The following is a 15,466-nucleotide window of genomic DNA, read 5'->3' as shown; positions in this document are numbered from 1 at the left end:
TTCTCTGAGACTATTTATTTTCTTGTAATGGAGGATAATAATCCTCCATCTAAAGGTTTTTATGGAGAATGAAATGAGAAACTGAACGTGAATGTGCCTGGCATGGATTCTGGTACAATAGGTACTTAGTGAATGTCTGCTGAAAGAATAAAGTATAGGTGACAAGGTGGTCTGTAGAAACCCCACAATATGGTCTGGAATGTTTTTATTAAAAGAAATTGCTTATACTTTTCAGTTTTTCTATGATTTGTTTCTTTTCTTTCAAAGTTGAATTACAGAGTATATTTCTGATTAAGGATTCCAGTTAGTTGCATTTTGGCACCTAAAGATCTTACTGCATTTTAGTCTCACTGGAACAATAAAAAAAAAGTTAATTTAAAACTATAAGGTACTGCAACAAGACGAAGAAAGAACAAAATGGAGATTCAGAAAATCCATTCTCCACTTGGTCCGCTGTAGTTAAGGTACCTAGGATCTTGGGAAAAATGAAAATTAAGGTAGGCTATTGGTTGGCAGCAACTTAAGACATTTTGGTTGTGTTCATAATATGCTACACACAGGGAGTCAGGGAAGGTCCCACGTCAAATCTAACACAGAAAGAGGCTTGCCTACCACATGCAATTAGTTGCTAACCCCTAGAGTCCCCTTACATTGTTTCACTCTTTTATTGGCTCCCAACCTAGTTTAAATCATCATTACTAGTATTCCAAATTTTGTAGCAGTTTGATAAATGATCTCCTTCTCCTCGTCTCACCTACTTCCCTTCTATGCTGCGTATTTTATTCCCATTAATTTTTTTACACACAAAGATTTTACAAACTTCAGTATCAGAAAAGAACTCCCCAATGCTGGCTCTACCAGTTTCATTCCTGTCTACCCTACCCAATAGATCACAGCTGAAGGATTCTAAGTCATGACGTTTAAGGTGCCCTACTCAATTCCTTTGGTCATTAAATGTTTCTAACAGTAAGCCAGCTTGGAGCGAGGCATTATTTCTGTACCCCAAGAAGGCTATCAGGGAAACAATGCCTCATGTATATTTTCATGTTTCCACATGGTTTGGCTTCCTGAGCAAAGGAAATTGACATGCTATAAAGACATGTTTCCTTTTCCCAGAAACATTTACTCTCCAGTGCTCTTCCTCCCCTTGCCTCCTGTTTGGTGGAGCCACAGGCTTACATTTTATGGGAAGATGAAACCTGGAGCCATCTGTTTACATTCGAAAAGACTGTAAAACATTTGTGAACAAAGGCTTTACTTCCTCTCTCAGGAGGGGAAGAGGGCAGCATGTAGCTTATATAAACTCCCAGATTTATAATTACAGAGTTCCTTTCCTGTGGTGCAGAACAAAACAGAAAACCCCATTTGAACATTCAGGGTTCACCTGGCCCCCCTCACACTGCCCTCAAGGGGGAAGAATGGGGCAAGGGGAACTGCCGTCGTTATTGCTTTAATAATAGTTGGTTCCTGATCCAGAAACCTCAGTTTTTTGCTTTCAGGATAATATAAATATAGATATTAAAACCTATTAAAGACAACCTCAAAGGTTTACAAAAATATATTCTAAACTAAGTTTCTTCAGAATGGGGTTGTGTACATTCTAAGTGGTGTGCAAGGCAACATGTTGGGATGTGGGAGGAAAACAATTCATTTTCATGTTTTTAATCTAACAAATTAGTGTACCAGCATTTTATACATGAATCGATACCAGTGCCCTTACTCAGCCTTCTTCATAGCTGATCATACATAGAGCGTGAGATATATTCTGAGAGAAGAGTGGGAATTCTACAGTTTGTTGGAGGATGACAGGGCACCCCACTAGCTTTTTTCATTCACTTGTTTAAGCATATTGTGACACGGTAACATCTATGAGCCAGTTAAAATCCATGCATTATATTATTTATCACATTATCTAGTTTTAACTAACATAACTATCACAAAATGAATAAGCAGCTTAAAAATATACCTTACAAGACACTCCTCCTTACAACAAAATTTAAAAATAATGCCATTAATGCAAACCAACAGAAGAAAATTTACCAGTGTCTACACTTCTACTCTTTTGTCAGGCTCATTAAACATTAAAAACAACAGGGACTTCCTTGGTGGTCCAGTGGTAAAGAATCCGCCTTCCAATGCAGGGGACGCGGGTTAGATCCCTGGTCAGGGAACTGAGATCCCACGTGCCACGGGACAACTCAGCCCACGGGCCACAACTACCGAGCTTGCGTGCCTCAACTAGAGCCCACGCGCTCTGGAACCAGTGCACCACAACTACAGAGCCCATGCGCCCTGGAGCCTGCCCACCACAACTAGAGAAGAGAAAACCCACATGCCACAACTAGAGAGAAGCTCATGTGCCGCAGCGAAAGATCCCACATGCTTCAACTAAGACCCAACACAGCCAAAAATAAATAAATAAATAATAAATCTTAAAAAAAGAATTAAAAACAATAATTTAACCATATCTGATAAGTTATTCCTCTATTAAAATTACATATATTAATTACTATATACAATAGAATTATATGTAAAAGTTACATATAATTAAAGTTTACATATTATTATAGTAGTAGTATGTTTATGGGGGTAAAGTTCAAAATTTTTTAATGATAAGGGTGTGCAATCAAAAAAGTTTGGAGGGCTTCCCTCGTGGCGCAGTGGTTGAGAGTCCACCTGCCGATGCAGGAGACACGGGTTCGTGCCCCGGTCTGGGAGGATCCCACATGCCGCGGAGCGGCTGGGCCGCTGAGCCTGCGCGTCCGGAGCCTGTGCTCAAAAAAAAAAAAAAAAAAAAAAAAAGTTTGGAGATCACTGTCCAAAACAATCATATTTCCTTTTACAGTACTGTGTGGATCTGTAATTTATATATGTAACTAAACCTTTTATTTATTCTACTTAAAAATTAGCTAGAACAAAGATTTTTTAAGTGCAGTGACTGTTACACATTCCTAGTTTAAAATACAACTATATTGCACACTTCGGTTTTCTAAAAAGAGTAAACCAAGTTCCTTTCTTAACCAAATTCCTTTTTTCTCCAGTAGGTCAAACGTTTTATAGAAAGGTTTTCTTCCTCTCTCCTCCATCCCAATCTTGTATCATTTTCTTAAGGGCAACCAACCATCTCTGTAACCACATAAAATACTGTTATTTCCTGTAAGCCAGGGAACAAAAAGAGTGTGAATCATGAAGTTTCCTCTCCAAACACCTTCTAACTAAATATCTGCAATTCCAGAGTAAAAAGGCCTTTATTGTTTCAGTCAAATCTTACACTCCAGTCCCTACATCATTCTAGCTGTTTTTCTCAACCTTCTATAATTCTTTCTTGATCAAATACTAAGGGCAAAAAGCATAATGATTGAATACTAAGGGTATAAAGCATAATGATTGAATCTTTTTTAGCATGTGAGCATACCTTATAGAACTATTTGATACTGAAGGATAGGCTGATTTACATACATGGATATTCAAATGAGCACACAACTGCAAAACCCGAAGATTTCCATTTACACAGTATACTAAGATTTAAGCACATCTAGGAAGTCTAATGAAACTCAATTCTTTCTCCAAACATATTCAAGAGAAAAGAAAATCACCAGAAGTATTTTTTAAATTTCAATTTTAATATTTTATGTAATGTTGTTTGAGTTGACCATTACTCTTGACCTATACCCAGTATGAACTTATATCTATTAAGTACAGTAAAATGTTTCCATTCACTTGATAAGGTAAGCTAGTCTACTATTCCTTAATTTCAGGCCATACCCAAGTTCTAACTGTTGAAAAGAAACAAGAAAGAACAAAACAATCTCTAAACTAATTATAATCTCTCTCTCTCTCACACACACACACACACACACACACACACACACACACACACACACACACACACACACACACACTAACCCAGGGATGGGAGACTGTTTTCAGCTCTAAGCGTTGTTTAAAATTCAGTCCAAGAATTGAGGGGCTTTTCTTTCCCTGAAATATTTTATATTTATCAGCTCTTTCAATTAAAACTATGGAATAATATTATTTAAGCACAGCAATTATGAAAAAGACTTTAGTTCCCTAATATTGCATGGTAGGCATACTTCTAAAATGGCCCCCAAGAGTCTCACTCTCTAGTGTATACACCTTGTATCATCCACGCCTCTTGAGTGTGAGCGGATAATGTGTATATGGGAATATGATGTTACCTTATATGGCAAAAAGGATTCTGCAGGTATAATTAAGGTTGACCTTGAGTTAATCAATATCTCAAGTGGATCTGAGCTGCCAAGAGACCTCTAAATCTGGGTCTAAAGGTCAGAGACAAAGGAAGTTGAAGAGATTCAAAATGTGAGAGGAATTCTCCTGCTGGTCTTGAAGGAGTAAACCAACCTTTTGTGGAGGGCTACACAGCAGGGAAAGACACAGGGAGCTAAGAAGTTGACAGCCAGCAAGAAAACAGGAACCTCCACCTGTAACAACCTGAATGAGTCTCAGATGGGACTGCAGTCCTGTTACCTTGATTCCAGAAGTGTGATTCTGAGCAGAGAACCCAGCTGGTCTGTGCTCAGACTTCTGACCTACAGAACTGTGAGTAAATAAATAGGTGTTGTTTTAAGCTGTTAAATTTGTAATCTGTCTATCTACCTACCTACCTATCTATCTTACAGAAAGTGAAGATGAAGTGGGAATTGATTAAAGAAAAACTAGTGGGAAAGGCCTATGAGACTTTCATGCTGTACACTCTAGTGGCCTCCACGTTGGGTGGTTTCAAGATAATCCTCTAAGTATCCAAGGAAAATATCAATATTAAAGTTTCTAGTTGTATATTTCTCATCTTTAAACATTTACCCTTTGGGGTATATTTAATAATATACACAATGTTAACACATGCAGATAATTTATAAATGTTCATATATTTAGAGATGCTGGTTAAAATAATTTAGAAAACACTGTTCTAATCAATGTGTAAGAAGACACTAATCCCTCAAAAGATGTCCTACCCCATTTGACACCTGTCATCCATTCTATAATAAAGTTTAGATCTGTACTCAATTCTCAAATTATGTAGTGTCACTTTAGTATCTTGTAATCCTAAAGACAGCCTTTCTAGTTGCTTCTAGGAGCTCTAACAAGTTAAATTTTATTGACTAAAGCAATGTTTGAGGCACTTGTTAAAACAGAATCCCAGGTCTCCTCCCTACAGATCAAATTTAGTACTTCTAAGATGACCAGGGAATCTGTTTTCAAAAAATGTCTAAATTATTCTCGCGTAATTTGGGAAATGGGGCACCCAAGAATATATATTAAGTTAGCACAAGAAAAGTGGAAAGCACGGTCTCTGGGAGAAACATGACTGTGCAATTCTTTAAAATAGAACGTGAACCATAAAATGTCCATACAAATGCATATGGGAAGCTACAAGATATCAAGTTGGGAAATATTAGAAATTATCTTGCTTCCAATATTTACCTGTGATGTATCTTGTTTATCATGTCCCATGCTTAGGCATTCAGACTTCTGAATTGCTAGACATGCTATAAAGAAATCATTTTAAGGGTTTTTCCTGAGATGGTATTGTGGAGTATGTGAACTGGTAAGCAATTCTGCACCACGTGTTCCTGTTCACCAAATTTATTGTTGAACATTCCGAACACCAGATTATGACAGATAAAAAAGAAAGCACCAAAAATTGCTACACATTAATACCTGAGTGGAGACTGAAGGCAAAAATTCATCTATTAAACCCTACACCATAACGTTGAAACACAGATAAAAACATTCACAACACTCTACAGAGTACAATAAATAGCACTTTTTTGTGCATTACAACCAGTTAAATGTAATAAAGTTAATTATACCATAAAAAATACACACAAAATTACACATAAATGCATTTAGTATACCATACATTGTACAAAGTACTAGAGAAGATCATGCATGTTTAAAAAGAAAAATCTACAAGGTGACAATCATTTTTCAGTATATACTATAGGACAAATTGTTTTGCACTGTTAAGTATAATTACTATGCACTGCATTTTCTGGATGAGAGTAAAATTATTGATTTGCAAATAAATGATTACTGAGTCTGTCTCAGTAAAACACATAGTTTGTCCTCTATAAACTTTTAACTATAATATTGAAACTGATGTGAGTTGACAGCCATGTATTTTATCGTATTACATACACTTCCCCAAACTATTTCCATCTCAATTTGACCATGCTTTAAGGAAAGACATGTTTTCTTTTTACATGCTTTTAGAGAAACCTATATTTTTGTCTTTGATGAGAGACAGTGGAGGTAAAATGAGAAGAAAGAAAACTGTAGAGTTTATGTTCAAAATTGAAATTGAAAAATATACAAAAAACTTCTGAGATGCCACACAGAGATGTGGGCATCTTTTGGCCGAGACCATGAATGTCCTATGAATGGAATAATTTGTTTTGATAGAAATTGTGTTATTTTAAATAAGCACAGTAAAAATGTCAGCCTTTACATTAAAAGAAAAACCCACAAAAATCTGAAGCCAGTTCTCTCTTGATACCTTAAAAATAATTAGGAAGGAAAAAGTAAAAGAGAAAATGTTTAAAAATATACATGAATGTGAGTTTATATTTAACTACTGAGAAATTATTATTGACTAAATTAACTTTTTTTGATACACAAATACAAGCCTCAATAATCTGAGGAACAATAAGTACAGGCTTTAGGGAAGAATTCATGTTTTTGATAGAGTATTCACTAAAAAGACAAAAAATTACATTTGAAGATTAATTTTTCCATGTGTAATAAGTTCAGAAGTGCCAGCACCTTCTCCTAAAATAAATTTATTTTCAGAAACTTTAACCAAACTTGATTTTCTACACCTATGAAATGTAAATCAATTTTAATCTGAAATGGGAACTGTGGAAACTAAAGGAGGCCTCTAGAGCAATAGTTCAGCAGATACTAAGGGAAATACTGATCAACTTTTATTTAAAATTTTTACTTCACCAACCTCAAAGAAAAGAATTTGGGGCCAACTTGAGAAGACCACACATAATAAATATATAGTTATAAAACTGCAGGGCATTCCTTCATCATTTTAAGGCACAGTCTGTTTTATCCCAAACAACTATAAGTTCAAGGTCACAGTGAAAATATGCATTCAATTTTGGTCTGGTTTCTCATGGGTATGTTGCTACATTTATAGTTAGTCATAAGTTTAAGAAATGGTAATACAATCACTTCAAAATAATATATCTAAGTCATTTTTATAGTTTTAAAAATGTAAATACACAATACAATTTCCTAATTTATATACATTAAAAATTGGATTTTTCCGCTTCCATAGTGGAGGCAGAGAAGATTATTTCTACCAATATTCCAACAAATACATTATCTGCTTATGTAGAAAGCATGGTTATGTTAAATACAGGCATCTCCTACTTAGGATAAAATTATTCAACAAAAAGGACAAACTCATTCCAAAAATAATGTTCACTGAATTTTAAGGTCTTGTATATCATCTTTTTATTAATATCATCCATGTCCCTACCACATAGTTGGATAAACTGTAACTAAATCAAGGCCAAACATTTTAATGTTTGGCTTTCTCTTCTGTCTCTTTACTTCCAAGGCTGCTAATGCAAACTACGTCAACATGACTGGCAGAGAAACAGTTAAGTGACATTAAATTACGGGAAAAACCATAATATGAGGGACTGAAATTCCCTCTGAAAATTTCTGTAGGAGAGAAATTAAAGAATGTTAACCATATAAACACAACAGTTTCTGAATCTATCATATTTCTGCTTTCTCTCATGAGTACACTACCACATCAATGTTAACATTTTAGCATTAACATCTTGTTCTTATATTTTCCTTTAAGATGCATTTTACAATGTTTATTTCATTGTATTATGTTTAGTTCTAGTGGATAATTCTCCCCTATTAAACATGTGACTGTATAGAGGGACTGAATGGAAACACATAGAAAACAACAGAAATTCCACAATAAACTTTCTATTACATAAATGGGAGACACCTGTACTAAAAATGATCTGGGCAACGGAATTTAAAGTTTTACAGAATGAACCTGAAGCAAGATTACCTAAATGATTTCTTCAACTAATTACTGAAAGATTATTATTGAGTAAACCAGCTTTCACTCAATAAAACCAGAAAACACTATTCCAGAAATCAGAAAAAATAGAATACACTATGCTCTAAGCTTTACATATTTTGAAAGAAAAATTAGGATATGGAATATAAGTTTTGATGATGTGTATTTAATATAAGTCCTAGAAGAAAAATACTGAAAAGATTATTTTTGCTTTAATCCCAATATCGTAAGAAAAGTTCATTGGCACAAATATCTGGAGGTATTTTACAGTTTCATTTAGCTTTGGTGGCAAAGTGTGTTTTTGCTAACCATATGAAAACAGTTCTATTTTCCAATGTAGAGTTTTATGCTAAAAAAAATTCAAACGCATCTTTTTTTTCCTAAAAAAGGGATGTAAAAAGTCCAATATGAAACAAGTGCAACATGAAATACAAAATATGCCTAACACTTAGGCTTTTGAACAGTTAATAGTTCTATGCTTTGTCTATAAATTTTTACTAGTAACATTTCTACTATATAAATACTAAAAACCAAGATAATACTGAAAAAAATAGCATGAACCTTACAAAAATGGTTAGGTTTGGATTTCCTAAACTAAGATTAATGTTCCAATATGCAAACAAATTTACACTAACTACATCAACAGATACAGTTTTTCATAGTGTTCAAAGTTACAATGAACAGAATGAGTACAGAATAAACCTGACTCACATATATCAAGTCCTACACAAAGTCATCAGAAATTAACTGGTTACTTGGTATTTTAAAACATAGTCATTTTTGGCAATGTAACATGCCAAACACTTTTAGAAAGTACTGTATTTGATTTAAAGTTTTTCAACTACAGACAATGTAATCAAGATGTAGCTCAGAATATCACCTAACTTTTGAAAGCAACATTACCAATTCAGGGGTACTGTTACATTTCTACTGTAAATTAAATAACAGTTTATTCTCACTATTTCCAAATTTTATTCCATTCTTAAGACTAAGTTATTAATTATAAAATTTAGTCGTCTGTATTCATAATATAATTTATTTATCAAAAATGTGAATTCTTGAGCATTTAAGAGTACACATACTCGGATTTGGATTACGGGCCTGACTTTTCTTTCCTATTATCCTTATTAAAAGTAAAGAATCGGGCTTCCCTGGTGGCGCAGTGGTTGAGAGTCCGCCTGCCGACGCAGCGCACATGGGTTCGTGCCCCGGTCCGGGAAGATCCCACATGCCGCGGAGCGGCTGGGACCATGAGCCATGGCCGCTGAGCCTGCGCGTCTGGAGCCTGTGCTCCACAACGGGAGAGGCCACAACAGTGAGAGGCCCGCCTACCGCAAAAAAAAAAAAAAAAAAAAAAGTAAAGAATGTGAGCAGCCTCATAAACTTTCTATTTCCTCAGGCTGTTAAAATATATTGTGAAAGAATGCATGATTAATAATGTGTAAGTAAAAGTTCATTATAGAACTTGAAATGTTCTTTGTTCAAAAAGACTGAAATAAAATTTGAGCTCCCAATCATCTTACTATTTTGTAATAGTATTTTCTACATTTACCTCATGTGGCAAGAAGTTTTCTGTCTGAGTCTAATTTCATAATACAAAGATACTTTTATTGCTTCCTTTTTCCTGGGGAGTGCTATACTCTCCAAATTGACCCCCCCCCCCCAAAAAAAAAAAACTACACAAGGTAACTTGTTTCCTGTAATTTCACAAATCTAAAACACAGAGAAGGGCTTCCCTGGTGGTGCAGTAGTTAAGAATCCGCCTGCCAATGCAGGGGACAGAGGTTCGATCCCTAGTCTGGGAAGATCCCACATGCCGCAGAGCAACTAAGCCCGTGTGCCACAACTACTGAGCCTGCACTCTAGAGCCTGTGAGCCACAACTACTGAAGCCTGCGTGCCTAGAGCCCATGAGCCACAACTACTGAAGCCTGCGTGCCTAGAGCCCGTGCTCTGCAACAAGAGAAGTCACTGCAATGAGAAGCCCGTGCACCACAACAAAGAGTAGCCCCCACTCGCTACAACTAAAGAAAGCCCGTACATAGCAACAAAGACCCAATGCAACCAGAAATAAATAAAGAAAACAAATTTATAAAAATAAAACACAGAGAAAAAAGTGATGATGAAAAATAATCAACAAATGCATTAGTCATAGAAGGTCTCAGCACATTAAAAAAAATTTTCCCAACTGATTTTCATAACAAGTTCCTAAAAAATTGCAAATGCAGCACTGTAAGGTTTTGCACTAAACCTCATAATAAAGCAAGATACTACACTAATTTAGACCTAACGCTTAAGATGAAAATACAGGCTAATTGAATTGTCTGGGGATTTGGGAATCAACAGCCCTAGTTTATCTCATCATCTTTGTGTTTTCCCTATTTCCCCAGAGCTCTCAAGAATAAACTGAAAATTGAGTTTTACCTTTTTTTGAGTTTTATTTCCCTTGACCACCTTCTGTAAGAGATGCTAATAAGCAGTGAGGTAAAAAGAATACACTATGCTATAAGTGAAAAGCCTGAAGAGTTTAGAAAAGAATGGGAAGTAGATAATGAACAAATCAGACAATCTGCCTCATGTAAGTATGTGTGTGTGGTGGAAATGGGTACCATCTGCGTGAGTGACAGGATAATCAACAACAAACATTTACTAGGCCTACTATAGTTCTTTATTTCTTTTCCTTACTGTATAATCATGTAGATATTATAGTGTAGTTCAAACAAGAAAACGTATTCCATTATATACATCTGAATTTATCTGAGCAAAATATGAAAAAAAAATTAAAGATTAATTAACACATGATCAATATATATATCGAAGAGACTCAAAATCAGTGTTAACCAGGCACAAATGTTTTGTTTTTAGGACTACTGTTTTAAATACTTTCATTCTGGTGACAACCAAGAAAAGAGCTAGCAGAACCTGTGTAATTTCCAACATGAAAAAGATAAAGAAAAGAGAGCATTAATGATTTCTATCATATTATCTGTTCCAAATTATAATAGTAGTAACTCCAGAGGACTCTTTAGAGATACTGAAAGTACTCACTGTTTGTCCTGTCCAGTCTATATTTGGTCTAGGTATCAACAATAGGATCCAGGAGTAATTTTTATAAGTTCAAAACTTATTCAAAACTCAAAAAAAAAATCTAAATAAAAATGTCATAACAATAGAGCTCAGAAGTTTGCTAAATTAGATAATCCCTAACTGCCAATGAACAATTTCATTTTCGGTAACATTTCTGATAAACCTGTGCTGTTTTGCCAGCTAATAATATAGATTGTAGGCATGGTTGAAATAATGTGAATTTAAAGACAAAGGACTTTCCTTTTCTCAAGTGACAGAAACATCAGTTTTGTTGATCTTCAGACAGAGCCTACTTTCTCATCTCTGGTAGTTATTTGGTTTTAAAGTGCATTAGGACTTGATGAAGACTGTCAAAATGTGTGTGTGTGTATACATATACTTATAATATTAAATATATGTTAAAAAAACCCCAAACTACTGCTGTTTATAACGTGTTTAATGAGAATCCTTTTTGTAGTCCTAAAATAAAATATTTTGTTGGAATAAATAAGACTTTAGGACTTGATGATAATGACACTCACATGAAATTATTTTCATGGAAACTAATGTGCCTAGTCTGCTGCTTTAAAAGCTAATGTACCTACTCACAAATGAGAAATTTAAGCTTGTTACGTTTTCTTCACGAGCGCAGGAATGACTAAACAAGGAGACTTTGGATCATCTAAACACACTGATTATGGCTGTCAATAGAAGATTCAAATTAATGAATTTTCTTAAGTTCTGTATATGGACCTAAGTTCAAATTCAGAAATAGTTAAATGACATATTTAAACTGTAACTTGAAATACAACTACATATGGGTGAAAACTTGAAATACAACACCATATGTACAAAAGTTGTTATGAGTATATGTATAAGCTTAACCTAGGCAGATGTGTCCTTGTTTAAATACATATGTGGTATGCCATGGGAAAGTGCATATATAACCTGGTAAGTTCTCTTTCCTTCCAGGTTTGAACACACAAGTATTCTGTATTTTATCCCTTTTGCTGCTTCTATCAAACAAACAAGAGCCTGGTATGCCTGCCATGTCTACTATGAGGTTATCACTTACCTTTAATGATCTCAGTAAGTGAAAATATGAATACTGAACATGAAGCCGGGAAAGACAACAATGGAATCAAACAAACTTAAAACTCTCATAGATGATAGCAAGACCGTCTTCAACTGATGATGAAACAGCAAGAACCCGAAGAACAAATGAGAAAAGAAGTGAGGTAACCCTCTACAGGCAGTAAAGTGGGAGTAACCTTCTAATAGGCAGTAACAGCTGAGAGGCTGTAATGGAATCCAGATGCAATGGCACGTAAAACGAACCTGGTACTCTAGGACATCCCTGGGCGCTAACAAGGACACAAGTTCACAGGTACAGCTGTGGAGCTACTGGGACTTAAGGACTACACTTGCAAGGTTTTGGGTATTTACAGCATACACATCTAAAGGAAGGGCTCTATCACTCAGGTATACCCCAGCCTTGAGTTAATCCTATCTTAAGGCGAAGATACCTAGCTCCATTACCTACTTCCAAAAAGTGAGCTGAAATCTGAAATGAAATATAAATATTACTCTCTATCTGTCAAATAGTAATCACCTTGGTAAATTAAGATTCCACTATTAAACCTAGTGGCTAAACAACTTATTCAGGTATTCATTGTTTATACTTATGCTATTAATGGGGTAACAGTTTTTCCACTGTTATTCCATTAATAGTATAATTTTATACATTAAATGTGGTACTGCACTTCATCATGCTGATTTTCTTTCCATAGTAGATAAAAACTGTGCAAATGTAGAGTTTCTTCTGACCACTGGAATTTAGTTATTTTAACAATTCACCATGACCCGAGGCACTTTTGACAACCATGGGGTCAATGAATTGAATAAAATGGTACAGACTGAATGACTGAACTGCTCCAATGCCTATAAGTAAATATCTACGAAAATTTTCTTCAAATTTAGCAATACATCTCTTCAGTAGTCTCCTGATATTCACTAAGAATACAAAATAAGATTCTTATTTGAAAAGAAACAAGAAAATTTCATTCAGTTTTGAATTTGAATTACGTTTCCATTCATCAATCTTGCTGGTTACCAAGAAAACATGTCTCCTTAGAATTTAAAGTTGTATTTTCATAGGTGTAAGAAAACAAAAGATCTATTTTGTTCACTATGGCTGCCAAAAACTGACTAAAGACTGTGGCTATTTCTGAGAAAGCAAACAGTTTAAATTTCATTAATCTTTTAAGACTTATTTTTCAACATGTATACTGTAGCAAATACAAAGTAACCCACTTTTCAGAAGAAAGTTGCAAATGAGAATACTTGAGGTGAGGATACAAACAGTGCTACATTTACTGAGTGTTTAGGAGATCTTGGTATGGCTAATCAAGCAGACTAGCTGATATGCAGAGTCCTCAAAGACAGAGGCTACCATATCCTTTTACTGGTTTTTCATAATGACTAGTACACAGATGTCATACCACAAAACAAAACCATGCTTCAACTACTTTCCTCAAGCATTACAAAACTAGTTTCCTATTTTCAACATTGTAAAAATAGACTTGTCTTCTCCAAAGGATCTTGCTGCCCACAATGATGGATCTGTGTGTTCCCTCTTATTACTGGACCTAAAGGCATAACTGATCTTTATCATTCCTTAAATCCAATCTTACATAAAGTTGCACAATGCATGGAGTAAAAGAGGAATGAAGACAAAGCATGGAACCCTGTATAAGTGTGCTGACCCAAAAGCAATCACACCAACAGCCAGAGGAAGTGGAAACTGTGAAGTAGTCTTCAACAATTTACTGTAAAGAGACAGAAATATACATTATAATGTAACGTACATTATGAGCAAAAACTGAACATGTCAATCTCTTATACAGTTTTGAGAAAGTGTTCTAAGTGATTTTAGATAAAGTAATTTTTTTGTATAATGAATTTAACCGTCCAAAATTTTTTAAAAGATCAATACAAGTCAATTTTGGCTAGAAAAGAGAAAAATATTCTAGTAAGTAAATAACCAGTTTTGTTTATTCTTTTAGATTTTAACCACAGAAAAATACTAGTTGGACTTTATTTAGCAATGCTACCTCTAGAGATTTATCCTAATAAGAAAAAAATCAATGTTTACTAAGATATAGCTACAGAAATATTTATTTTCACCCTATTTAATATCAGCAAAAAACTTCAACCAAACAAAAAACGAAACATCTTTAATTCCTAATAGGAGCGTGTAAGATAAGACACTATTTTTAAAAGAAAAATACTATCAGGAAAGGCTATCACCTTTTTACTCTGAAAACAGAGAAACTCAGGGGTTAAGAAACTTACTGAAGGACACAGAGCCTTAGATTGAAACCCCAGATCTGCCTGACTTTAGAATATCTGCAACTATCTGCCAGAATCAACTGAAAAGGCTCCCAGAGCAAACAAGCAGTCAATGAAAAGTAGTTTTATTATGGAAAATTTTAAACATATACATAAGTAGATTAACAGTATAATGAACCTTATGGACCCATCAACCAGCTTCAAAAATTATCAAGTCATGGCCAATCTTACTTTACCTATATTACTGTCCACTTCCACTCCTGTATTTTTTGGAAGCAAACCTTAGATATCATATCTTTCAAGGGTTAACTTTTTAAAGAAAAAAAATGATTATATCCTAACAAATAAAATGCATAATTAAGGAAACAAATATAATACATTTGCAAATAAACTGTATTTGCACATAAACCATAATTACTATTATAGCTTTACCTTCAGGAACAGTCCAAGTAATTAGGAACAAAAGACATGTTTCAGACATGAAAGTATGATAAAGACCAGGAACAGATGTGAGAAAAAAAAAGATTAAAATACTATACCTTGATTTTATTGAAGCAGTGTAAGTATTTCCAAGAACTGCCATAGTTGGAATAAGGATAAATGCCAAAGGTTTACATGGATCAGGATTAAGTTTAAAGTAATACCTATGTCAAAAAGAAAAAAATAAAACATAAATCAACAAAGCATTGCCAATCATTTTAAATTCTCAGAATCAATCAATTAGATACACTTCAAAACGCTCCTATAGCGATATGGATATACGAGAGCTCTAAACAGCTCAAGAAATCATTGATAAATAAATTTTGCTCTACATCTTTTTTTTTTTTTTTTTTTTGCGGTACGCAGGCCTCTCACTGCTGTGGCCTCTCCCGTTATGGAGCACAGGCTCCAGACGCGCAGGCCCAGCGTCGGTGGCTCACGGGCCCAGCCGCTCCGCGGCATGCGGGATCCT

The 15,466-nt window shown here is 34.8% G+C and overlaps 1 protein-coding gene across 1 annotated transcript in view; it reads right to left on the bottom strand.

Moving 5' to 3' along the window:
- Positions 1–13,568: 13,568 nt before the first annotated feature.
- Positions 13,569–15,466, bottom strand: part of PGAP1 (post-GPI attachment to proteins inositol deacylase 1) — a 73,474-nt gene continuing 71,576 nt past the window's right edge. The window contains exons 26-27 of the mRNA XM_007465703.1: positions 15,054–15,158; positions 13,569–13,991 (exon numbers count right to left, since the gene is read on the bottom strand). Coding sequence (XP_007465765.1) covers positions 13,853–13,991; positions 15,054–15,158 — 244 coding nt within the window. The 3' untranslated portion in view covers positions 13,569–13,852. The remainder of the gene's footprint in view (positions 13,992–15,053; positions 15,159–15,466) is intronic.

This window comes from Lipotes vexillifer, unplaced genomic scaffold (genome assembly GCF_000442215.2).
Source record: "Lipotes vexillifer unplaced genomic scaffold, Lipotes_vexillifer_v1.1 scaffold113, whole genome shotgun sequence".
Taxonomy (NCBI): Eukaryota; Metazoa; Chordata; class Mammalia; order Artiodactyla; family Lipotidae; genus Lipotes; species Lipotes vexillifer.
The sequence above is the reverse complement of the archived record's forward strand: the minus strand, read 5'-3'. Positions and strand labels throughout refer to the sequence as shown.